General features: G+C 39.8%; 1 protein-coding gene across 1 annotated transcript in view; it reads left to right on the top strand.

Moving 5' to 3' along the window:
- The window catches only part of LOC109032386 (uncharacterized), a 184,376-nt gene that overhangs the window by 46,743 nt on the left and 109,965 nt on the right, over positions 1-27,668 (top strand). The window contains exon 2 of the mRNA XM_019044482.2: positions 10,934-10,987. Within this exon, the coding sequence (XP_018900027.2) occupies positions 10,934-10,987 (54 nt within the window). The remainder of the gene's footprint in view (positions 1-10,933; positions 10,988-27,668) is intronic.

Here is a 27,668-nt window from a genome sequence, read left to right as displayed (position 1 = left end):
AATTTCTTACTTGAATAAAGTGCGGAAAATGAATCTTGAACTTCTCGCAAGTAAAGAGTTTGCTAGATTGAGCAATCTTTGGTAGAATACAACTATTTTAACCTTGCGGTAGAGATATTGCCTATGCTCACAATTTAAGGAAAAATGATAGCATGCACTCAATTGAAATTAATAGGTACGTCATAAGTTTTCTCGATCAAATTTTTAAAAAAAGTGTCCCAAAATATTCTTGCCAATTAGTGGCCTCTCTCATTGACTCAACTCCCAAATTCAGAATTTTTCTCGGAGTAAAATGACACTGCATTTACTACTCAAGGTTGAATGAAACTCCACTGTATTAAGTAAAACGCCGCATGAAAATTTGGTTTTCAACAAATTTATTCTGATGAAATTCGAGTTTTCTCAAAAATTTTTGAAAATTCTCTAAGTTAATTTTGCGGGGAATTTACGTTGCAATTTCACCTGTTGTGCTTGATCTCATGGCTTATCCATGTACGCATACAAAAATGTATGCTCGCAGTTATCATATTTCATAGCCGGAATACTTACAACTTTACTTGAAAGGAAATCTTTTGCCGGAAAGAAGTTTGCAACATTTGAATGTTCATTTGCTGTTGGTTCGCAGCATATACGGCCCTGTGTGACAACGCTCCACCAACGTATTCTCCTTCAAAACTTAAATATATTTCTCTTCCGGAAGGTTCAAATAGTAGTAATCTGAAAATGATCTCTCATAGTCGACAAGTCAATTTTTTCGTTTCTGGTTGATACATTTCTCTCTTGGGTTCACTGCACCCCACAAATCGTCGTAACCAAGACAAAGCAACGTAACCTCATTCCAAGGTTGCGAACTTGACTCGAAGAATTGAATTTTTCATCGGAAAATAAGTGTGCAATTTCTGTCCACAAATAGACTGATTTTTGCCTGTGGTCAGAGGAAAAATCAGTGCACTTTTCATTTAAAAAGGCCCAATAGTCCCGAATAAAAATACATTATATAAATATAGACATTTTGCAACGTCGAAATTTGGCTTCATTTTCTCGTTTGGAGAACACATGCAAGTATCAAAATCAAAGAACTCAAACGTTAAAATATAGATAGATATACCCAACGTGGAAATTGCTGATAATACGACGGTTTTCCGCAGAGCCATAAGCAGAGTGCGTTGCATTTCCCCATATGCTCAGGGAAGTTTTGATTGATTTTTCCAACTCAAAATCAGGGCTACAACAAAACTAGAGATTCGAAAAGCTAACATAGAAGACATATCCACCATTGCCGCTCAATTCTATGAAGATTACCTCGAATTTTTATCAAAAAGTCCCCGACAGCTGGAGTAACTACATAGGGAGAGTATGGACATCTCGAAATATGTAGCTCTTATAGGACCCAAAAGGGTAGGTAACCTTTGAAAACGAAAAATGTCACCGTCAATCTTTAGACTCCAATATCGAACGAAAATGGACAAGAAAATTCACAAGTAAGCATTCTTCCGCAAAAACGAGTAAGTTTATACAAAAACTAAGTCAAATACGTGTTTCACCAACGACAGTTCCCAACAATGGAGATGTTGATGTGTGAGGAATTTGCGATTTGGCTGTTGATTCTTATGCAAAAGTTCGCGAGAAACACGATGGTGCCACTGGTTTTCTCTGAAATTAACTCCCAAGTTCAAAAAAAGCTCTCAAGTTGAGGCCAATATGGAGGGGATATCCCACGCTATCCTGAGAGTCCACCTCTACATTAAAACGAACTCTCCATGCATAGATAGGGAGCAAATACATTGACAAGGCCGCCACTTTATTTGGGTACTCTAAGACTGAAAACACGGCATCTCTGCTAATGTATTCGCACCCTATCTCTGGCATGGAGAGTTTGTCTTGATGTAGAGGTGGACTCTCAGGATAGCGTGGGATATCCCCTCCATTTTGGTCGCAGCTTGAGAGCTTTTTTTGAGCTTGGGAGTTGATTTCAGAAACAACCAGTGGCACCATCGTGTTTCTCGCAAACTTTTACATAAGAATCAATAGTCAAATCGCAAATTCCTCAAACATGCAACATCTCCATTGTGATTATAAATCATCCTGGATAATTTGAATTCATGGATTGCCTATACCCTTTCGGGTTCTAAGAGCTCCATCACCTAACTTCAAAATTTTCTACTCTACTCTATACCGAGAGCTCACGAAATCTTCAAACTACGCAACGCTGCTCCCACATCGTATCATATTCATACCATGTCGATGCGGATTGAAATGTTGGCTAAACGCTGAAGAATGAGTCCCTGAGAAGGGTCCGACAGCTGACATGAGAATTTCGACCCCCCATCCCCCCCTCGCGAGTGTCTTACTCGCAAAATCATCTCTACTTCTACTCCTCAGCCACCTGTCTCTGCATGCCTCAAGCGCGTGGCACCGCTCCTTCCACTAATATTTACCTTGGCTAGGGAAAATATGTTTTCGTTCCAGAATCCCTAGCGGGATTGTTCCGAGGTGTTAAATGGCTCAAGCCCTTTGTGAGCGGATTTTCGGAAAGCCAGATCGGCGGTCTATTTTGGATCGGTTTCCAGCGGGTGGTGACGATCGATGGGGATTAAGATTTCGGATTCACCCCTTCTCATGATGACACTTATGATGAAGTTAAACGATAATCTTTCTCTAGAATTCGGGGCTCTTTTGAGTATGGATCGGCTTAGCAGGCGTGAAAATCGACCGCAATCGGCAACATTGCATCGATCACTCGTTTAAGCCGCAATTTGTTACGAAAATGAAACTTTCCCGATTGAAAAAGCGTAAATCAAATTAAAGAGACCTTCATTAAGGCAAGTGTCTTAATGCATATTCTGTGATAAATTCGCTCTCAAATTCCAATTTTTAAGCATCAAAAAGTCATTTTGAACTTTCTTTCAGTCATGAGGATCCATGCAATTTCGAAACTTCAAACCCGTATTCCTCGAAACAGCAAAAACTGCACTTATGCAGCTTGTCCTCCGAGCCCCTCAAATGATGTTAAGGATCTTTTCTGCGGGATGTAGGAATGAGGATAGTACTTTTGAAACATTGCTACGAAACTTGTTCATTTTTTCTACTTTTAAGGCATTTTTTACCGGTTTTTGAGAGGTACGTGTTTGTGTGAAAAACACTCAACTCGAAGTCACTGCTAGTCACTCTACCGATCTGCTACATTCAAACGAAACTTGGTTATTTTTTCCATTTTTGAGGAATATTTTTACTGGTTTTTGAGAGGTACGTGTGTATTAGTGTTAAAAACACTCAACTCGAAGTTACTGCAAGTCGCTCTCCCGCGGATCTGCTACAGTTTCAAACGAACTGCTCCATGCCCTGTTCACGCTTTCTGCACTAACACCTCAATGTAAGGGCGGCGTCTGTCGGTAATTACAGCATTAGATCGACTCACAAATAACGCCTCTCTATGAAGGAGAACTACTCTTCCACAATGAGCACAGAATTTAATTAATACATTCATCGTGGTGTGTAAGTTTCCAACGAGTGTCTGTGACTTTCCTTCTCCCCACTCCTCACCAACTTCTCCTCTCGAAGCTTTCAAGAGCCACCACAGCTTATTGTCAAGGTTGTCGGAGAATAAAAATGCAACCTCTATTTGATGTAAGAGCGGGTCTCCGAGGTGAAATAAATTATGAAGATAGAGTTAAAATGAATTCAAACGCACTCCTTTGCTCCGCATAAAATTCCCTCGCGATGACGTCAATGGCGCGTCATTTGCTGGCTTAAGCCTGATTCACGTATCCTCCATAACAGTATCTTATTTTTGTCTGTTGGTGCATACGTCGTCACTTCCTGGACGTAAAGGCGTAACTTATTCATGAGTGAGCTCCGAAAAGCATGGAATTATATAGACAGTAGGGCTCCTTTAAAAACTGAGGTACGTGCTTATCTCAGAGGAGTGACATCACGCAGCGAATGTTAAATGTGCACGTGACGTATGATAAATATTGAGCCATCTCATTTTATTCTGATCAAAATATATTATCAATATACATTAATCAGTGTTCAAATGTATCGTTAAATAATTCCAGCAATTTAAAAAGAAATGAGATACACTCGTTGATGTCATGCGAAGCAAAATATAATCGAAGGTCTTAGGGCATACAAATGTTTTATGTGGCATATTTTCGAAAAATTGCCATATCAATGATTTCAATTGATCGGAATCAGAGAGGCTAAATATGATCGTCCTGTTGCTAAACTTCATTTGACTGTGTATATTATTGTACTCAGTGTAATGTAACCGTAAGAATGGTTTTAAAAAAAAGGTTTTAATTCTTTCGTGCATAAACAAAACTTTATTGAAAGTGTTTCCTCGATACAGAAAGAGGCAATCAGAAGTCGATTGGAAATTTGCGACGATAAAATGTAATTATGTTCGTTTGACTCTATAGCCCCTTCATTTTGAGGGAAACATGGTCTTAAAGTATGACATGGAAAAAAAATAAAGGTCATAAGCAAGTTTTGAGCTGCTAAACATCAGTTCAGGAAAAAATGAAAGTCATGCCCAAGTTTTTAGCCTTTATAGACATCAGTTTACATGTGTCACGAGGCTCCATGTGATATTTCAACTTCAGGTCGGTTTTTCTCGAATCAAGAAAATCTCACTTAACAATGTCCTTTGCGGCATAAGGAGAAAAATCAACACAAAAGTTTGGTCAATACGGGAAGTAAAATACAAAATAACCCTATAGCCATCGGTTGACAGTTTGAAAGAAAAATGTCAACTATGGTTTTCTTGAAGAAATTTAATAAATAACGAGGAGTGAGTACCAACTTCGCAATAGGAGCTATGCATTTTACTAGTCTCTTCATTGTTTTCTGCGCATAATTCACCGCAAACTGTACCAAAATCAGCACTATATATGTGTCGGTTTGTGTTTCACTTTATATATTAATCAAAAGTGACACAAGAACACACATATTTTTATCAGTGTGGACGGCCGACCCTCCAAAATTTGAACGAGTCGCGTTGATGTCAATGACTCTCCTGATCCTTAAAATTCCAGCGGCCTAACATGCAAAGGCCTCCAAATCCAAGTCGGCAATATTGTTAGCGCAGAGCTAAAGGCTCCATTCTGAAATTAACTTTTTTCGCCTTTCCCTTCAAGTAGCCTATTTCCGAGCCCTCGCCAACCCCTGGTTCCTTGAGAGACGGCGTGGAAAGGAATTCGGGAAGAGTTGGGCAAGATTTATGATATTTTTCTTCCCTTTTTGAGAGTCCCCGTTTGCGGCAAGATAATAAAACGACTCTCGGAGGTAATTTAAATGAAATTAGAGGAAATTAAAAGCGAACCACCAAACCGCGACTTGCAAGAATGTTTTAATTTCCCGACCTCGCCCCCTCCTCCGGCCCTAGGCGTCTTATTTACGCTCCTTTTTTTCTCCTCTCTCGCTTCGTCGGAGCAAAATGGCTTAATTTTTCCTTCGTTTAGCTGAATCACCTCCCTCTGGCTCGGGTTTTCATCTCAAGGAAGGGAAATTTCTTACACAGTTGTCGCATTTTGGTCCTTAAAAGGTGTCCCGAAGAAGTCGTGTAAGATTTTTGTTTCGCATAACGACGGTGAAACTCCCAAAACACGTATCTCGGTCTCAGTGCTCCCATTCCTTGCCCGTCAAAAGTTCCGGAATCCGGAACTTTTTTGTTCCAATTTCTCCCACTCCATGACCGTCAAAAGTTCCGGGATTCTTTTTAAATTTTTTCAAAATTTCTGGGGAAGTTCTAGAAAATTGTAAAGATCCGGAACATTTTGAGAATTTCATAAATTCCAGGAAAAATTCAGGAAAATCTCATAAGTTCTGGAATTCGGAACTAGTTCAGGAAAACGGAAACACTGCTCATCACATACTTCCAGTCATACTTTACACTTTAAACGGGAAACCACTAAAATTCAATTCTTTTAGTCTCCTATGATTTTCCTTCGTTGTGAGAAGAAAATTCTCTGACAACTTCAAAGAATGACGTTGATTTGTTCTTTGCTTTAGCAAAAGTTTGCAACAGGCCCACAAAGAGAGGAGTACATTAAGTTTGCCTGCGTGCTTTTCATATCTTTGCGAGGAGTATGTTCAACATCATAGGGGCTGCTTTGCCACAATATTGACAAACGAACGGAATCATGATCTTATACTCTCAAATATTTTTCTTCCGGGTATTCTTACCGCGCTTCGACGTGACAACCCTCAAAGATTCGCACAACCCAGAGCGGTCTCTTCAAGACGCTCTCCTCGGCTCCGAGTGCGAGGGTCCTTGAACCTAAAAGGTCTCGTCTTGAAAAGGTTCCGCGTGTTTTCGTTCTAACTTTCGTTTCTGTTGACGTCAGGCCAAGTGGCGGCTGCTACTCTGAACTTTGAGGGCTTTAATTGGGTTGTCGTGCCTGTGTAACACCGCTCGGCTCCGAAAGCCTTTGAGCTTGCGTCAAAAACATAATTTGGCTTCGACCTTTCTCGAGACATTTAAAAAAGTGCCATTACGGGAGCGAAAGCTACAGCTCTGAAAAATCGCCTATCTCGAAGTGACTCGACTATAGCAGACAAGAAGTTTTATTTTACGCAACTGCCTATTTATTTGCGTAAATTGTGCTTCTATTTGCCTCACTCCAACAAGTAAATTCTTTAAATATGTCTGGTAAAAAATTATTTTACAAACCTTATCTAATACTGGCTCTATGTTTCTAAATTTCAACCGTTCTTTTTGAATTCTTGAGACTGTCATGATGATCACTATGATCTGTCATGGGCCTACTGAAACGATTCCTTAGGAGCGCCGTGGAGTGTTATGAAGCGACATGCATACATACGTAGAATTTCCTAGGTACTTGTACACAAAATTTGACGTAGACAAATTGTGTAATAGCTGTAAAAGTTCGTGTCAAGTAGATCTCGCGAATCGAAAGGCAAAACGATCAGCAGTATTCAGTTGACATGTACTTCCAGAATTTTTCTCAAATGTTTTTTGGTCTAATTTTAAGTACAAATAATTGATGTACCACGCGGTGATGTAATGCTCGTAAGTTCTCAAGAAATGTCACAAATTTCAGAAATTATCAATTCATGAATTAACTATCCAATCGTTCTCCAAAGGGTTGAAGATCCACCTCAACAATTTTTTTTTTTTTTTTTTTTTTTTTTTTTTTTTTTTTTTTTTTTTTTTTTGTGAGGGTTAGTCTCTGTGCATGTTTAAAAAAAAAAAAGGATGAATACATCACTTAGTTCAAAAGGGACATTTAAATTGACTCACTCAAGATATCTGAACGTCTTCACTGTGACCCAAAGTAACTCGACGTTACATCTCGAATGATTTCCCTCCGACCGGAAATCCGTGTGTTGGCAGCTTCTCCGCGTATGACGGGCGTAAAAAAAGATAATTCAGATGCGGGGCGCGTACCAACTTTTTTGAGGCCTTGACCCTGAACCGCCATCTACGGCGTGTGCCATAAGTCTCTAAAAATAATTGCTAAGCATCCATTCACGAAAGTGTGTTTTCATTCTTGTGTTCCATCAATGTTCCTCGATACAATGTCATGACAAATATTGCTGACTATCAATCGCGTGAAATAGGAGGAGGGTGTTGTTCTGTTCTGCCGTGCTAAGGAAGAACACCGTATGAACATTCGAGAGTTGCCAAATTTCCTCTAATAAAATATGTATTTTTGACGACATTCATGCACATTTTTTTTTGAAATTTTTATATATTTCAGATTAGATTGCATACGAAATGGTCTGAAAATTTTGGAAAATAATATATCACAATGGACCACTAGACAAGGTACGAATTTCAGCATTCTAATACATGTTTCCTGACCAAAATTTCACGTAGAACACGATACGCACAACGAAAATTACCGAAATTAACTCCTTACAAAGATATTTAATGATTATTGATGCGTGAATTGAAACCACCCGCTCATGAAAACTCAATACTCTACGTGATTCACATCGCGCGCTAGACGTTATCATCAACGTCTCAGCGATATATAAATCTGGCAACCTCAGTCCTGACGCTTTGGCTCAGCTATAGCAAATTGCTTATAGTTTGAACAACACATGGTGGGAAATGAGCATTGCTCGATTGAGAAGCTTGCTGAAACCGTTGTAGTGCGCGATTTGACTCACGTAGAGCTTTGAGTTTCTTGTGAGCGGCCAGTTCAAATTCCTCGCAACTGATGTGAAATAAAAACGTTAATATCTTCGCTAAGAGTTGGTTTCAATAACTTTTGTTGCGCGAATAGTATTCTACGTGAAATTTTGGTTCAGAAACATGTATTAGAATGCTAAAATTTGTACCTTGTCTAGTGGTCCATTTTTCCAGTAAATTCGGGTTTTCTTGGAAGAAACTTGGCAACGTCTGAAGGCTCATACGGCGTTCTTCCTTAGCACGGCAGTGTTGCTATATGGTTAATTACGGGTGGACTTGGAGTTATGGGCAGGGGGCAATGGTGGGGGGAGGGGAGGGCTAAGACACACGTAGGAGACAAGCTTACGTTTCGCGATGATGGAGGGTGCCCTTGAGCATGGGATGCTTTTCCCTGACTTTCTCACCTCGAACTTCTCGGCAACTTGTGTGACGCTTAGTGGTAGGTGACTTCTACCCTTAGCTGGTGTACATTACCGCACCCGCATGGTCCGTGACGGTATTGCTTGAGCCTCGAGCACAAGAACGCTATCAATTTTCAAGCGCGTGCTCGCATGCAGGCGAAGAGGGGGTGGGCTGGGAGCAGATGAGGGTAGGGAAGAGGGAGGGGAGCTTGAGTTGTATCAAAGCGTGGAGTAGCGCTAATAAGCCCCGGCGGAGTGTTAATTAACGGCTTATTAATTTGTCAATACCTGAAAAGCACAAAAAAGTGTCGATCGAGACCCGGCGCGCGCATGCGGTGTCGCCGCGCGGCAGAATATTATGAGTTCTCAGGGTAGGAGAGACGATGAAGTGTTAAAACCCACCTCCGATACTGCCGTGCAAAGGGAAAACGCCGTATAAACATTCGAGAGTTGCCAAATTTCTTTCGATAAAATGTTTATTTGTGAGGAAAGCTGAGAGTAGTTTTCTTTGGAATTTTCAGAAACTTTAGGTGAAATTCCGAACAAAATGATATGAAAAATTGGACGAAAAATATTGACAAGTTTCCCCGAGAATTCGTGATTTACCAAAGAAAATTTGGCAACGCCTGAAGGTTCATACGACGTTCTTCCTTAGCACGACAGGGTAGAACATATTCCTTTTGGTAGGCCAGGAAAGAACAAAGAGAGTAGTAGTGTCGATGGCAGAATGTTGACCTTTGACTTTCTGATTTTGGCCATGTCTGTTCAACAGCCCCCCCCCCCCCCCCAAAAAAAAACCTCATAATTAATTAGAATGGAACACAGTCCGGCGAATCAAAATTTTAGCCCTCACTTAGTTTATATTTCTCTTTCTTTTCGTCATATCTCGCCAGATCAAGAACTTTCAAAGGCCTGAGAATCTTGCGATTCACTTGAGTCCAATTGCGTGCACATTATCCGGATAATCGGTTTGCATTGACCAGTAATTATCGTCCGGAGAGAATACGACGTAATTTTACATAAAAAGAGAATACTAATCAACTTGCATCGTAAATTGGTCACATATTGCCTCGATCATTTAACTTTACTACGTCCTACATGTAAATCCAAAATTAATGAGGCATCAGTTGAATCACCGCAGTGGTAATCGAAACACACGTTTTTGCAAATTTGGGATTTTTAATTAAAGATTTCGAAGTTGCTGTTTAAGCCACACACGAAACACATAAAAACACACTAAACTAGTTCAGTGATTTCTGCCTCCTACTATGTAAAACACACTAACATTACTCGTGTAACACAAGGTCCGGCGCACAACGTTTCGCAACTAGCGAACTGAAAAACCATATCGATCACGTAGGATGGGAATCATGGGAGCGTGCAACTTAAAATTATTTTTTATCCATCAATGAATCATGGTGCACACACTTGTTTCAGACAATTGCATCAGAAATAATTACTAGAAACTATGGGAACGGTAATGGATGTAAGGTTAGTACTACCTTTCACCCATAAGCGTTTGATAAAAACTTCGGAGGGAAAGAAAGTTTAATAAAGTCGACTTTTTTTGGAAATGGCAACTCAGCGTGTAAGTTCGCGTGCGCAACGCTATTGACACCTGACGTGAAAAGTGAGGTATTGATTCGACTGTAGATTAGCGGCATCAAAATTCTTGCTTCGATATGTCTCCTGAAAAACGAATAGGGCGCTATCGAACGCGCAACGATACATCGTCTCTCTCAGCCTTTCTCACTTTCGATTCTTAGCCAGGCCGTTTAATGCCTAATTTGCGGGCGATGGCGATAGAATGGAATGAAAGGATGAGGTCGGATGAGGAGAGGGTGAGCTTTCACACAAGACACGAGTGATGGGAGACCGGTGTCGATTTTTTCGCGATGAAAAGCTAATTTCGCGGTTGACTCGGATTTCGAATGCCTCAACCGCTCCGACTCGGCATGACATCGCATTGAGAGGTCTCTGCCGCTTTGAACTGTCCTAAAAACCAAAGAGGGCTTTCAATTAGATCGTAATTAGTTTGTGTTATGAGATACTTTCAATTCGAGGAGGTTCACACGTTTTGTGCTTGACTGTGGGTGAGATGCGTGGTATACGATGTCAAAGGACTTTAATGGAATCCTTGATGGATTCTGGGTCTAGTGTTGGCGCTTCTGCTCCTGCCCCCCCCTCCCCTGAAGACAACCACTGAAGATGGGAGACGATTGAAGCTCCCGAAACTAGTCTGGCAATTAGACGTAAGCGAATTTGAGTTTTTTAGTTTGATTTTAGCCTTAGTTGTTTTAATGTCAAAATCAACTTTTTTACATAATGTTATCTGAAATCTAAATTGACACTCTTTTTGCGTCTGTTTCAGGTTTTCCCCAACTACAAAAAAATTCCGGTTTTAATTCTAACGCTTACGTCACAGGTAAGAAAAATGTTCTACACCCATACATTGTGATCTATTACGATTTTTCTGCGTGATAACATGTACTATCTCTAGACAATCTTAGAATTATGTAACGGTGCAAAGCTTCGTGAATAATCCTTGTAACTTTTTAGAGCTGAAAGCATGGATATCACCAGCTGTCGCAGATTATAGCTATGGTCCAATCGGTGCTACATTCAGAAGCGGATCCAGCGATTTGGCAACACCGGGTTTCCTCCATTAAAACCTATGTTAAATACTCAATTCTTGTCGGAGTACCTGGCCCCTCCAAAAATCGATACTTTTCCATAGATAAACAATGTTGCCAATTTGCTAGATTCGCCAATGGCTACATTACAAGCACGTACATCGAGAGACCAGGTCCGAAGAAAGTTGGCGCCCCTACCAGAAAAGTTGTGTTCTATGTAGTCACCATTCATTACCAAAAGAGTCTCACAAAGAATGAATGATCCCTCACCCTCCGCCCCCCCCCCCTAATAATGATTTTAGCTGCACCCATGGGTGAAATTATCTAAGCTGTAGTTTTACATTAATGCTCTGCTGAAGGAAAAGTCTTGAGAGCTATCGAACGTTGCCAAATTTCCCTGATAAGAGCTTTATCTTTTCGGTATTCTCTGAAATTTTTCGATACTTAAGATTTATGTGCCGATGAGTCTTTCCAAGAAATCTAAAAAATGTTCATAAACTTCCCATAAAAGTATTAGCCCACGTCGGAGGGCTCAAACGGCGTTTTTCCGGCACGATAGGGTATTTATGGACGTATTTATGCTAAAAGGAACTATGTGCATAGCGTTTGCGTGAGGCATAGTTCTTTCTGGCATAAATGCGTTCTTATGATCCGTTACTACATCGCTACTTCTGTTACTGTTTCATATCCATAGAGTCATGTGAAAGTTTCGAGAGTCGTCATACCGCATCTCGCATAATTTTACTGAGACTCTACGTTCCGTCAGAAATGAATTTTGTTACGTGTAATTACTTCCAACCTGTGTCTTTTTTTGTTATTTTAGAGATTTTTTTTTTCTTTTTTTGTTTGTTTTGATAGAGAGATCAATATATTCGATTTCATAGTTTCGGTGCTTTTCATCAGTTTACCTACATTTGAGTGGCATAATTGGACTTCATTTTGCAATTGGACCTCATTTTTCGGCAGTTAAGAACTATTTCTGGCTCATTCGTAACAGGAGAACTAATGGGACTTACGTTGTCTCTAAACCGCGCCAGAAATTGTTGTTCCGGATTGCAAAATTTAGTCCAATTAGGAGCTGCAGTTTCTGGCTCATTCGAAAAAACACGTATGTACATAGGGAAACTAATATTGCATACGTTGTTTCTAAACTGAGCTAGAAATATTAATTCCAAATTGCAAAATGAAGTTTAATTACGTTATTGAACAGTTACTTCACTGTTTCTTGACAGTTACTGTGCCGAGGACAGTCTAGCCAATTGGACTGCATTTTGCAATTTGGAACTATAAATTCTGGCCCGGTTTAAAAACAACGTATGTGCCATTAGTTTCCCTATACACACAAGTGTTTTTTCAGATGAGCCGGAATTTATAGTTCCAAATTGAAAAATGCAGTCCAATTACTATTACACAAGATATCGCAAAAGCCTCGGAAGATGAAACCTATCAGTCCTCCGAATGCACCCTCAGAAGTGGGCGCCTCCTCTCGCCCATCCACCCGTCCCACCAATTCATCACATTTCTCAACCTTATTCAACGCCTCGGATGAAAGGTACTCGACTCCCAGCATCACGGAACCCCGAGGCCAAGAAAGGGTTATACCACATTGTCAAGTTGCAATCGAAAATGCAATTCAGACAACTCCTAGGTTGATTTTGAGAGGAATATTTTAGAGGTTAAACATTTATTCTACATGGCGGATGGTAGAAAATTGCACCTGTGCTTTAAAAAAAAAATATTCCTAATGCTTGGAAACTCACGAGGAAAGAAATCATGAATTTCTGATACGAACATACAGCGCACTGTAACATTCAATATTTTCGAAACTTACAGCTTGTAGTACATAGGGACGTTTTTATAAAACTGAGGCAATGGTGATCTTTCAAAATATTTGTGAAAAATATATTGAAACCTTATATTTTGAATAATAGTGAGTCGACTTAAACAAAAAAATCGGGGAAAAATCAAGATCTTAAAAAATGATTTTATTACATCAATGCTGTGATACTCAATGACCCTGTTGAGCCCCTATAATCGTCTTTTGCGTTTTCTTTTCCTTCCTAATTCTACAGCTACGAACACTTCTAAAAAAAATTATCACCTTTATCATTACGAAGTATGAATCTACTATTGTATCGAAGTAGTCAATGGTCAAATTACAAAAATTCGAAGGAAATTGCATAGTTAATGCAAACTAACTCATATTTTTCCATGTTTAAAGGTAGGCAAAAAGGATAAACTGCAGGAAAAACATCATCTCCAATTCTTGCAATTAAATCTTGATCATCTTACATCATACTTTGGGACTAGATGCAAGTGAATGAAAATAATAATTATAATCACTAATAATTCTGATGGTGACGTCACGCAATTAAATTACATATTTTCATCGGAAACTTGGCAATGAGGTTTGTGAGGGTGGAGAGGGAGTTGAGTACAAATTCCGTAAGATTGCTCACCTGCCTGGCATTGAGTCCTGGAGGAAGGAGGAGAGGGCAAATTGGTGTCAATCCTAACACGTAAAGAGAACAAAACCGCACCTCGGGGGTCGCATTGTCCCAGGATGAGGCCCTCTGTTCCTGCGTCTCCCAGGACAGAGATTGCGCTCCTCAAGAAGTGTTAAAGTCTCTGCATGTTTTCTCAAACAAGTTCATTATTCAACACGTCTCCCTCGCCCTAAAAAACATATGATAAAACTGCAGATCCGTATTGGTGCAAGAATGCTGCAAGATAATCTGGCGTATTTATGCTAAAAGAAACTATGTGCAAGTGGAAAGATGGGGTATGCTCGTGTTGAGCTGGATAAGAAACAATGTAAAAGTGGATACAGTTCCTTTTGAGGAAATGGAAAAGCGGGATTCGACATTAAATCAAAAGGAAAACTCATGAGCCGTGGTTATGTGAAAACAGCGTTTGGACAAGGCTCATGAGTTCAAGCACACAAATCGGTGAGCTCCTCGTCGACGTCGAGCTCGGTCGTCACCGCTGACGTCACTGGCGCTATAAAATTCCCATTCACTCTTATGGCCCTCAACTAACGAGCATACTCCATATTTCTACTCGCACTTAGTTCCATTTAGCGTAAATACGTCCAATTGCACCTCAAAATTCACTGACTTACGATACTTTGACGGACATAACCGAACTTAACCTAACCACTAAGTACTACTTGCTTGTTCTTCACTGGCATGTTTTATTATTTATTTTTTTACGCAGCAATCAAACAAAATTCTGACTTGAAATGTAGGAGACGTATATCCTTTATTATCGTGAATTATCTTACTTTATCATCTACATTAAAAAACATTTTCTGCTGGATTAATAGAAATTACAGTGAAAAATTCCCGGACGAGGCATCTCATTGAGTCAACAAACAATTTCATTGTTCCAAACGGTATTGCTGTTATTTCAAAGGAACATCCTCTCATTTTAAATGAATCTCCGAGATTCTCAAAAATTTGTTGACTCTAAAGCCATGTCACTTCAGGATATCGGGTTAAGACAACTCGTCCCCACTCTACACTGAACTCAATTTATTTACACTTTCTGCGTAACGAAATCTCTCCTGGTTCCTTTAGTACTTGTTTTCAAGATATCATTCCTCCTGATTGAGAAACATCACACTGACGACATTTAATAAATGTATGAGCCTTCCCTTCCGGTTCGTTTTCAATTTTTGGAATTAACTGATGACCTAGTTTTACATGGTACCATTTATCTTTTGTTGCGTTTGCTCGTTGAACATTCACTTCCTCTCCACATGGTAGGAAAAAAAACAATGAGGAAAGATCCGTTCATTTAACAGTTCTTTTCCTCTTTCCGCTCTCTCCTGTACACAGAATAACATTTCCTCGGGTAGATTAAAATTTTAGGACCAGATGGAGAGACATGCAAAACATACATACACACACGTCGCTCTTGATACGCACTCTGGCGCTCTGCGACAGTCTAACGCCACGTGTGCCTTTTTCCTCTAAAGTAACTGTGCAAATGACGGTGTAAAATCTTCCCACCATCCCTTCATGAGTCGTCATTGTTGCCCTTTTTCTGATGAGCCAGAAATTTTAGTTCCGAATTCCAAAATGCAGTCCAAATGTCAGAACATGACGTCATGAACGCTACCTATAGCTTCTGACCTTCATTACTTGGAGAATTCTTTCGTTACGAATATGGTCCCTCTTCAAGATCCCAGCAGATTGCCGCCAAAAATGCCACTGTGGCTAGTAGTTTTGGGCTTTTTACTTTGACATCTTTTATGACCATCGTGGAGTCCCTCGAATAACTAAACCCCCTCCTCCAACCTGAATGATCAGCGATTGAAGTCTCCTCCACAAGTTGCCTCCACCACAGCTAGGCGTAATCGTCTACATCAGGAGCGTGTCCATTATATGGCGTCATTTGTAAATTGAGCATCCAAAACCGTAATTACTTCAAGAAAAAGTCGCTTAATTCAGTACTGACTTCTGACTGGGAGGGGGATGGACACATTCATTTCAACCAATCCGAGGGGTTCAATATCAAGTGCTCGACAAACTGTGGGTTTCTAAATGTACCCCCTGCACCCAGACGATGGACATCCACAGGAGACAGAAAACTGCTCCCAAGAATGAGTGTATTAAAAGTTATTAGACTTTGATCGATCTGTAATCCTAGTGATTAGAGCAATACTTGTATGCTAACCCAGTGGATGTAAGATCTAATACCAGCTTATGCGACAAAAGTCGATTTTATTTGCCCAAAAGTTACTTTTTGTCAACTTCTCTGCGGAGTTAAACCAGTGTGCGAAGGAGCAAATATTGGCTGGCATTGTTTCAACCGCAAATGGGTGCATTGACGGTGTAGACGAAGGGGTTAGGGGGCGCGCGACTTATCGCAAGATGGTGTCATGATTTAAACATGGCCACCACTCGCATTTCGTTTCTGTGCAGCGCTTTTATTATTTTTCCTTTTTTCGTGGGTAAATTTGCGTCCGGGCCGCCCTTCCTCTCCGCGTGGCCCCGCAACCCCCTCCCCCCTCTCCGCGAGCATGTGAGCGCACCCTTTCGCGTCCCCTCGCGAAGGGGAGGGTGGCGCCTCGGATTTGGCTGCGACGATGCCAGTTTGGGCTTCAGTAATTTGATTTTAGGTTGTTAATGTACGATTTTGTGGGTAATTTCTCAACCTCTAGAGGTCGGCTAGTGTGCTGTTACCTTTCTGAAACAACTTCGGTCCAGTGAAAAGTTGGTGTGTTTTGAGTTGTCAGGTATAATGCGAGGATGCAGTTTGGGCCACTTCTTAGTGTTTCTTCTTCTTCTTTTTCTTCTTCTTCTTTCTTTTTTTTTTCTTTTTTTTCTTTTTTTTCTTTTTTTCTTTTTTTTCTTTTTTTCTTCCTCGTTAGATACGAGGCTTGCTTTAGGAATGTCTGAGCATGTAAAGATACAAGAGCTACGCTCAGAAAAATAAGCAAATACCACATCATAAAAATCCAAATCACACTCTGTAATATAATATGTAAAAATATAAGTGTAACGTATAACGCATAGCGCGCAACGCCTGAGACGTGAGTCGGTTCGGGGGGTTGGATCGTGAGGCGGTCGGAGGGCATAAACCCTTTGCATTTTGCAATTTGGAACTATACATTCTGGCACTTCTGGAAAAACACTTATGCGCATAGGGAAACTAATGGCACATATGTTGTTTTTAAACCGGGCTAGAATTTACAGTTCTAAATTGCAAAATGTAGTCCTATTGTCCTTTAAAAGCAAACCTCGTGTTTGGATGGCTTTTCACTTCTAAGGGTACCATAAACTTTTTGGCAGGACGATATAGCAGATTATGTTCAGTATCAAAGGTTTGATGGCAATAAATGGCCCCATTGGTGCACTGTATGTTGTTCCGGGTTAGTTTAAGTTGAAATAGCAGTAGCACTATAATAGCTGGCATAATTCTAGCATCTCCTTGATGTTGAAAGCAAACCAACACAACTAACAAAAATGTCTGAAAGGGAGGGAAAATATTCCCCAGTAATTAAAACCTATGATATAATCAAACGATTCCATCGGAATCGGCAAACATAGACCAATTAAGCATAATGGACTATCAGAGTTGGCCCATGATGATTTAATGTTACGCAGAGGTTATAATTTTCTCTTCTCGCTTGTGCTGAATATTGTTTACAAGTCCGGAAATCCCAAAAAATGAAGTTGATTATCCAGCAAGATCACACCTCGTGAAGAACCTCGAAATTTTAGGTGACTGTCGGATGGAAGCAGGATGAGTCTATGCAAGTTGGTTTGGCCTCAGAAAGTTGGAAACAACATGTTCATGAGAGTAGCATAAAAATAGAAACTAATTAAAAGGAAGCTGTTTGAGCCATTATCGATTCTATCGTACTGAATTACTGCGGTCATGATTAAAAGTCGCTGAACAGAACTTCATTACGCTCTCGATCCCAGAAGTCACAGGATTGATCCCTGGAAAAGGGTCAATTATGAGTGGAATACCAGGAATTTAGACTCAATCTCGCATTCAGCTGAGGGTAGCCGAGTGCAAAATTTATTGTAACACACACAAAATTTTACATCTTTATTATAAAATTTGAATAGGGGCGAGAATTATGAAAGGGCACTGAGGTTCAATGTCATGAATGGGGTTGCACGTATGCGCATCTTTTAACTTTCCAGACCCTGGCATTTGTTTGCAAACTTTTTTCGCGGTTTACTAGCTTCAGTTCCGGGTAACTTGAAAATTTCCATGCACCGCTGACTTGATCCATCCGACGAATTCCAGGAAACGAGACGACTACAACTGTTTCGCTGATGTCATTTTCCTCAAAGATAAAAACTAATAGAATTTAAGTTTTACGCACACACTTTTTCTTTCCTTTTTTAAGGTCAAGGTCCAATCATAATGTTCTTCAACCCTTTTTTTACTTGGGTTTCCTGCATCATAGTGCCTCCCTAGAAAATAAAATAAAATAAGAAGAGAAATAAAAGAAAACGTTATGTGAGCGTCAAGGGGACGTAAGAATTTGATGAAGGAAATAAGCGTGTGGAAAAGTGTGTTTGAGAAATAAAGTTTTGGATATTTAAGGCTTGAAAATTCCATATGTACCATGCCGAGCGCAACTTTCGAGCTTGAAAATCATTCCTCTGAAGGAAGTTCACTGTTTACTTTTGACAATAGTATTCTTCGATTCTTCGAGTGTTTTTGAGACAAGATGGAATAATTAGCTCCACGTTGCTGCACTCTACGCTAAGGAATGCTTCCCACAGAAACACAAGGGCAAAATTCGGATTTTTGGGCTTGAACGGTTCTTCTTGCAGCATTGTCTATGCAGCTCCAATCTCATGATAAAGTTCTCAGTAAAAAACAAAGACGCCGGAAAAAAAGGAACAAGTGACAAAAGATAGCACGTAAGCAGTGCACTCCGAGGATCATCTGTCGAAAAAATAACGTTGTCAAATCGTGCTGGTAACGCCTGATACGCTGAGAAAAAATTATGGTTAAATTACCATATTAGTGGTGTTCAATAAGAACTAGCTCTTAATTAGTAGTTGCAATAACCAATAATAGAGATATTTTTACCATTAAATGGTAATTTTACTACCGCACACTTGTAAAATTACGATTGCTCCAGTAAAAATATCACTATTATTGGTTATGGCCATTACTAATTAAGAGTGCATATTAAACACCACTAATATGGTAATTATAACCATAGTTTTTTCTCAGTGTACGCTAAGAGTTTTGGGGACCGCAAAGCGGTCAGGAGGCGTAGCCCCTTCGTAGAGGAATAATACTTCAAACTTCTTTTTCTTGGTTCAAATTTGATGCAATTCGGTACGTTTCTGTAAACTTGATCATGAGGGACATCTTAGGATTGAAGCTGTTCAAGGAACGACTACAGATCCAAGAAAAAGCTACGGATCTCAATGGTTCATTTGTAAGGGAAAACATGACAACCGTGGAAGAAGCTCCTATTGTCAGGGGGTCTTAACGGGGCTAAGTCAAAAGTGAACCACTTAATTAAAGCGAGTGCGGAGACAAAAGCCGTTGCCGAGGTGATTCCCGTAAGAAGACGGAGATACCCGCGTCTTCGGGAGTTCGGGTGCGTGGCATTTAAACGTCCCATATGCTCCGCGGAGCCGGAGTGGCGCCAGGGACTTCCGCTTCCAGAAGAGGCGAGAAGCTCCGGTTACGGTGGAGCCGGCAGGGGAGTGACCTTTGCCGCCGGGAGCTGTTTTCTCAGTAAACAATTGTCTCGGGCCGACAGTGACAGTATGTCGCGGCACGGATTCTAGATTCGGATGCTCCCTAGGATTGTTTCACACGCATTGTTTTTGTTTTTGAAACGACTCGACACGAGATTTTGTGTCTTTCTTCCTTTTTTTCGAGGGCCAAAGTGAGAAGGCTAACTGAGCTCTAAAAGTCTGATCATCCGCTGCGGACTAATCATTGAAAGTTCAAAGCAGCACTATAAGATATCGAAATGCGATGTATCGATGGTGAAACTGCAGAAATGCGTATATCGGTTTGCGGCACACTGGAAAAAAACACATTGGATCTAGAGTCCAGACTCTTGAAAACATTGACAAGAAAAAGGACTCTTGATTCAAGCAGATTTAAGCTCAAATCAAAAGGAAATCCGGACAAATTAAGAGGCTTCGTTCTTGATTTAAGCTTAAATCTGATTGAATCAAGAGTATTTTTTCTTGTCGATGTTTTTAAGAGTCTGGACTCTAGATCCAATGTGTTTATTTTCTAGTGCATTGCAGATTCCCTCTCATACTTTATTTTTTACATGGAAAACCACTGGACTGGAAACTCTGCGACCGAGATCCACACTTTTGGAGTTTTACCATCGATATTGTATGAGTAAGATAGAAGTCTCGTCTGATGTACACAAATAGTTGTTTCCGATTCGCAGCCTGATTCTGTAACTGCATGGGCTAATTTTTTGCACAGACAATGTTTTTCTGTCGATATATATAGAAGTTATAAGACACAGCATTAGGCTCGTGGCTCGTAGAGGATTTTAATTCATATGCTGTACGGCCTCAAACTTTTAAACGAAATTGATTGAAACGTTCAGGCGAAAGGTGCAAGTTCAACCTGGACAATGTCCACACACTATGAACGTTTCGGTAGCTTGTCTTTCAGTCTAACAAGCGACCATTGTGTTTTAAACTACCTCGATTATACATTTAAGAAACACACGACGAACGTCTCTCAATGAGTAGTTAAAGCTTCGCTCTAAACTCGTCGCACACTTTCTTCCATGTTGCCTGACTGTGTAAAGCAGCTAGTGTAAGCAATTGTTTTTTTATTGGCTAAATGAAAGTTGATAAATGTAGTCAATAATGAAGCCTCTATGTATAGACTTTCCTATGAGCTCGCTTACTCAGAGCAGCATTATCATGAGGCTAAAATTGAGTAACTAATATGTTTAGATAATAATTAACTGCAAAATTAAATTTAAAATTCAACCAATGAAAAAATATATATCATTTGCAAAAATGTCCCCAGCGTGCGCAGAAATTCCAACATCATTCAACAGGTTCTATATGTAGATGTGCAATTTTAATAACCAGATAAAAAATTGAGGCCTCGGAGCATAAACCAAAATGTTGATCTGTTACATAAAACTAAGCTTAATAACCTTTGGCGGCTAACGCAAGGAGAAAACATGGTGAAAACACTCATTTAAGAGAGAACAACTCTCCTAAATATTGAGATGTACGTCTTTTTGGTTATTTCCGTCAAATTAACAGAGACTGTGTACTAGGATGGCGCAAATAAGACGACCAAAGAATCTTGAGAGTTAATAAAATAAAAATAAAAATTGAAAAGGAGGAGGCGTAAACTTCTGGTAAAGACGTCCCGCGAGGGGTAACTTTGAGAGGCATTGGGTTGGTAGGGGTGATTACAAAAAGTTCAACTTAGGTGCTGGAAGTTCCAAATTTTACCGATTTTCCTCACAAAAATCCTAACTTTTTGCCCTGACTATGTGCATTCCCCAGACCGAAAGGTTGAGAAAAGCGGCAATAAAGACTTCCCCTCAGAACTTATCGAAGTAATAAGACGTTAAAATTCCTTCCAAAGAGCCTTCTTTTGCCCCTCCGTTTCGTGGAATTTAACATCGCCTCATTTCCCTCAGTTCTGATCTCATCGTAATCTACAGCCGTAACAAGCAGCTTTCCACGGTTCATAAAGAGGTTTTCTTTATTACGTGCCAAGTGGTAATTGCTGAGTATCTCCGATGCAGTTTGAAATTTCCGAGTTGTTTTTAACACAACTCGAAGTCTTGTATGTCTCGTTTTCGTCTCTAAATTCAAGATTGCTGCCCTCCGCTTTAGGGCAACTACGGGATATACATGTATATTGTCAGGCCTAAAGTGCTGAATGTCTCTAATAACCAAAAGCTAACTGACTTAATATATGTTGAGGTTCAGATGAATACCTTTTATAGGTTTACGGAATTAAATGACAGCTCTCTTGACTTGCTGTGCTTAATGAGCTCTGGTTTACTCTCTCTCCTCCTCCTCCTACTCCTCCTACTCCTCCTCCTCCTCCTCCTCCTCCTCCTCCTCCTCCTCCTCCCCTCTCTATTTATGAAAAAAAAAAAAAAAAAAAAACGAGAAGCTCCGTAAAATTTGATGAGGGTTGATTTGAAATTGAGCGCGTCCTCATAGAGAGAATTTTTGACGTTTCATGAAATCTGGTGAATTGATTTAGTTTTATAAATTATAAAAAATATAAAAAGGAAGTGCTTCAGGTTAGAATAAAACTTTTGCATTTCGTTCACCGCAATAAAGTCGCTTTGATCAAAATCAAGTTGAGAGCGTATTCAACTGTCTTATTGATTAGATATGCTTTCTACAGTTTTGGGAAATTTTTAAGAAATATTGATCGAATTACTTTCAACTCAAGTAGGCTTCGTCTATTTTTGATTACGTTTGACGGATCAGCAAATTTTAATTCAGATTTCGCAGCTAATCACAGTTCGGCTTAATTGAACACATTTTAATGAAAATAATTTTTCCAATCCTTTAGTACCTCTCCTATGTTAATTTGCAAAGTTTTAAAATTATTAAATTTTGATTGACATTCGGTAAATCATGTAAAATTTAATCATAGCGATGTTGGCGAGGCCTAGGACTTGGAGTTGGAGGTCGTATCGTAAGAGGTATGCTGCGCTCACATGCATGGCTCCCGAACCACTTGAGTCGCCGTGCCATACATACACTCTAGTGCACATGCTAGTGGGATAGCATTTTCTCCCTTTGAAGGCGATTGGCCTTGCCCTGCACCATCAGGTATTGCACTCCCTGAGTCGCTGCCATAGTAAAATGACGCACATTTTGAAGGTTGTCTTTTTTCAGCCAAAAATATTGAAGTATCAGAATTGTTTGTAAACATTTAGAACGTGCATCAACATTGACCACTCATGACGGCAAGTGAAGGTATGGAAAATTTCCAAGTAGAAACATCAGGCATGCAGGCTTAGTCCATGCCTACCTAAAAGCGAATATTATTGGCTCGTATTAGGGACAACTAAATTCATTTTTATAGAACTGTCACTGGAAAAATCATTAGAATCAAACGTCAACAATTGATGAATAATATCAATTTTTATTAGATAACCTAGATTAGGATTAAAGATTTGTCTCCTTTTTTGCCACCCAAAAAATTAAAATAACAACAAAAAAGTAGCCCTTTGAAAATTGTTGAATCTCATTTACGAGTTTCCCTCTTCTTCAAAGTGGTTTTGTTTTTAAACGTGTTGAAGGTAGTGCTAATTAGGTAGATGTGACTGACAATTCATAACTGAGTTTGAATATCGAACATTGCGATTTAACTTGTAAAATTTGCACCTCTCTATCAATGCTTCCCAAACTGCAAAAAGAGTAAAATTTGCTCCGTGAAATTATAAGGCACTCCAGATGAGAGTTGATACCTCTCTGCCTTCATATTACTCAGATTTTTTGGGCGCAATATAGACTCCGGAGTGAGGCATACTTCGAATTTTACTCCGAGATTTTTAACAGTGCTCCATTTAATCGAGCAAAGAAGACAGACTTTCGTCGTACAATTAGGATGTTCAAATCTTATTTTGAAGGCATAATTTCTGTTTACATTCGGAAGAAAATTAACCACTCAAATTGATGGTTCATAAAAAGAAACGTATCTCGAATGACTTTCCCTTACGGTTAAGGCCTTTGAAAAACGCTCAACCTAGAGAGAGCCTTTAGGTATACAAATCCGTTCAATTATTGATTGGTCTCGACTCTGCTCCAGTGGCTTGGCGTGCTTTGCGATATATCGATTGATCTGCTATTTAATCCTGTGGAAAAGGATCGATTATCAGGGTGTCCGCAACGAACACCTTAATAATCGATTCTTTACCGAAGCTTCAAATGGGGAAATATCTATATATATCGAAGCACACCACGCCTCTGCTCTGCTCGCATGATTTCCGCCGAGTAACGTCACCTCGCCAATAGTTTCCGCTGGAAATTGAATTAAGCCATCAAGAATGCGATCAGACGGAACGGAAAAACTGAACTCGGAATGCGGAACGTGGAACGCGGAACGCGGGAGGGAGTTTCACCCTCTTTCATTCTCGCGGCTAATAACTTGTCTCAGCTTTCAGATGTACCCTGTATATTATGGATTACGTAGAGCTCTTCAGACCTAACTTCCCTTCCCCCTCCACTCATAGCAGGACTCCACAGCGCACCAGTAAACTGCTACATACATGTTTACAGAATATGTACCACGCTGCGGTATCTTTTACCTCATCGTTCTTCTCAAAGTTAAGAAGTTGAGTCGCGTTTAAAACTTTTAAAATTTTCAATTGAGCTAAGAATAAATAAACACATTGTAGGTCACAAAACATTCTCAGCAAATGAGAAGTAAACAGTCGGGGTGAGACAGTAAAGTATGAAGTTTCTTAAAAATATCACGGAAGATCTCTGAAAAGTGAAAATAATAGTATCTAACTTTATACGTCCGTACATTACCGAAGAAATTCTGATGACAAACTAGAGGAAGTTAGCCTTTTAACGAAGTCCAAGAGAGTACCGTAGGTTCTTTGTATAGGACGTCAAATATTTTTTGGGGGAGCGGAGAAAGATGGGGAGGGGAAAGGGAGAGAGAGGAAAGAAAACATTTTAAAAAATCTGATTCTTTGCCACAGAAAATTTAAATTACCAAAGTTTGCTATTTTAGAAAAAAATCCCCTGCTGAAATGAGTAATACTTTTGATTTAGTAATTGGTTATTCGCAATTTTTATTTATTTATTTATTTATTTATTTACGGCCTGCTATGGTATAATGTTGATTGATCCTGTGTTTTGTTTATAGAATTGGACGTATTTCTGCCAAACGAAACTATGCGCACTAAGGCATGAGCCCTGAGACCCATAAGAATATACGCATAACAGAGCAAACGTCATAATGCACATAGTTCCGTTTGGTAGAAAAACGTCCAATTGACATGTGTCCCTTGACGGGTTTCCGAGAAGCCAAAGCTTAAAATTTGAGAATTGGTTTTTACAACACGTCTGCAATCACCCTTTTTAGACTTCCATCCACGAAATACCTATCATTGCTACTTCAGGCTTGTATGACTTCAGTATCTGCACAGTTTCGCGCGGTGAATTGCTGGCTACACAAAATAAATGATGGAATTTTCAGACAACCTTACCTATAAAAATTCGACTCAGCGGAAATGAATAACACAATAGCATGCGTAATAATAAAACTAAAATAAAATTATGAAAAATTCGCAGATACTCTGTGGTAGGAGGGAGTTCTATCGTTTTAAGGTCACTTCTTTCGATATCTATGACCAATCAATTCGGCAACTTTGACTGAGAGTTTATTGCGGTGGTAATATATCATTTGTTTCATTACGCAATTAAAACGGCGAATTCTTCGGATTGTCCCGGCGACCAGCAGCATGCGTGCGAGAAAGACCCAGGCAGGCCACGAGAATCGAAAGGGGGAGGCCACAGAGCCCCTTTGAGAGGGGATAGGATCGGGGAGAGGGGAGGAAGGGGGCAGATGAAAGGGGCGGAGGGGTCAGGGTGGGAGACTATAATAACTCTCCCCTCAGATGCAACCCTGCTACCAGCCACCGCGCTGCACTTCATAAGTGCGGCCATTTTGGATTCCAGGCCCGGTCGCAGCTATTTATAATATTATCTGATTGCCTTTTATCCTATTAACTCTCTTCACCTCCCGCCCCTCCCCTCCCTACCCCCCTCGTGGCTCCCTGGAACTTGGAACTCCCAGCGCAGGCCTTGCTGCCGGATCCGACTAGCCTTAAAAATGAGTGAGAAATAGGAATAATGGTGGGTCCGGGGACGTGGCAAAGAATGAGTCGTGGGGGATGTTAACGGGATTCGGGTTGATCTGGTTTTTCGCCATTGGGGAATCCAAAAGCCCTCGATTCATAGACTTTTGATTAAAAACTTCTCTTACACTTATTTTATCGAGATATTTTAGTCCAAGATTTATTCAAAGGATTATATTTTTAACAAAGAAGAAAACGATTAACTGTTTTTCGTTCGAATTGGAAAAACCCTTCCGCACATATTACTATCATTCTATGGTACTTATACGGAGTGTGGATCTTGAAATGTAGAAATCCAGTTTTGTTTACATTGATTGAATAGAGTAGAAGGCGTTTACAGCTTTAAATTTGTGTCATTAACCATGGCATATTTTGTTGGTTTGCAAAATTTAGATGATTTTCCTCTAAAGGGAAAAGGGAAATCAGTTCTCTCCTTATACGCTACTATTTGGAAGAACATTTTTTTATTGTTTTGTGTATTTTTTATTTAAAACTTCCATTGAAAGTGTTACTTCAAGATATAACTAGAATTGCGAATTTGAGTGTTTTAGACCATTTTCTATGGCCTAAGAACTCCGAAAGAAACCATAAAATGAGATTAAACTTGTACCTTCAGAAAAGAAACAGTAAAAAAAAACTCCCTTGACAGGCTTTTATACTCTTTGTTCCGGTGTCTTCATAAAACGAACTTAATATTACAAACTCTTTCATTTTATTAATTGTTTAACTATTACATCAGCTTGTTCACTTTAATTTCATCATGCGTAAAATATCAACTGCATATTTCTGATATTTGGCACTCATCCAATCCGGAACTGTACTATCTGAATATTAAAATTTTGATGAAGAGAAACAGATGCGAAAGATTTTTCCTTCAATATGTAGATATAGGCAATATCTCCACTAAGGAGTTTAAATAGTTGTATTTTAAAATGCACATCACTCTAAGTTCCATGCGGCGATTGAAGTATGACACCCATCGATTCAGAAACTTTTTTTCATGACTTGAATTTCTTTATAACTTGCGAGTGAAAGCGTGATTAAAAAATTTAAAACAATTTTTTTTCCTACAGTTTAAAAATGTGCTCCTTTTAGCTGGTGATTATCTGCAAGGATTTGAGGATTATTTTCCCACTCTTTTTTGAAAAACGACGTTTGGTTGGTAAAAATCCCCCATGATAGCTCCCAATTTCAATCAAAATTTGCCGGTATTTTGATGGAGTAACAATACAGACCTCGAGAGGAGATTTCAGCACAAGCAAGTAGTAGAAGCGACGATAACAAGATCTACGAAAAGCGATAAAGCAATTTAATTGGACGTATTTCTATCAAACGGAACTATGTGCTTTAAGACATGAGCCCTGACACCCATAAGAATACACGCATAACAGGGCTCATGTCATAATGCACATAGTTCCGTTTGATAGAAATACGTCCAATTGAGTCTCGCGAGGCGTTTTGTTTGTGCAAACGCTTCGGAGTAAATCAATCCACCATGCGCAGGCGGCATACACCCTCATCGCAGATTCACCCCCTTTCGCCTCGTCTGTCTTCAAGCCTCACGCCTTCCAAGGGGTCGACGACGAGACAGTTTCATTAATGCATTAACTTACTCAGCGATGAGGCTCGGGGCGAAAAAGGGAATACAAATATATAGAAGCAAGTTTGTATAACTGCCAAAAGTTTGCTGGAGACCCTCTAGACAAAGGTGTGACCTGAAGTCGCCCAATTTTGGCCCAGATTATCAAAAATTAGTTCATAACACCAAAAAATTTGGTTACCACCCTAAAAGCTTCATGCTTAATCCACAGCAAATTTTACTTCGGTAACCGGACTTTTTTTCTTGGTGCAAGAAAAAGTCGGTTATTTTCAAAAGATCAACCCCCAAAATACATATTCCAACCATCTTAGCCTTACAAAGTACACCGAAAATAATTGCGATGCTGATTTAACACTCTGGGTGTTAAAAAGTGTGTGACAACTCAGAAAACGCTGAATTAACCGCCATAACAGTTAGGTTTACATCTTGACATTGCTAAAGTAACTGCTGTAGCGGTTAACTCATGCTGATTTAACACTCTGGGTGTTAAAAAGTGTGTGAGAACTCACAAAACGCTGAGTCAACCGCTACA

Source organism: Bemisia tabaci, chromosome 3 (assembly GCF_918797505.1).
Source record: "Bemisia tabaci chromosome 3, PGI_BMITA_v3".
Lineage (NCBI taxonomy): Eukaryota > Metazoa > Arthropoda > Insecta > Hemiptera > Aleyrodidae > Bemisia > Bemisia tabaci.
Note: the sequence above shows the minus strand (reverse complement) of the source record. Positions and strands in the feature narration are given on the sequence as shown.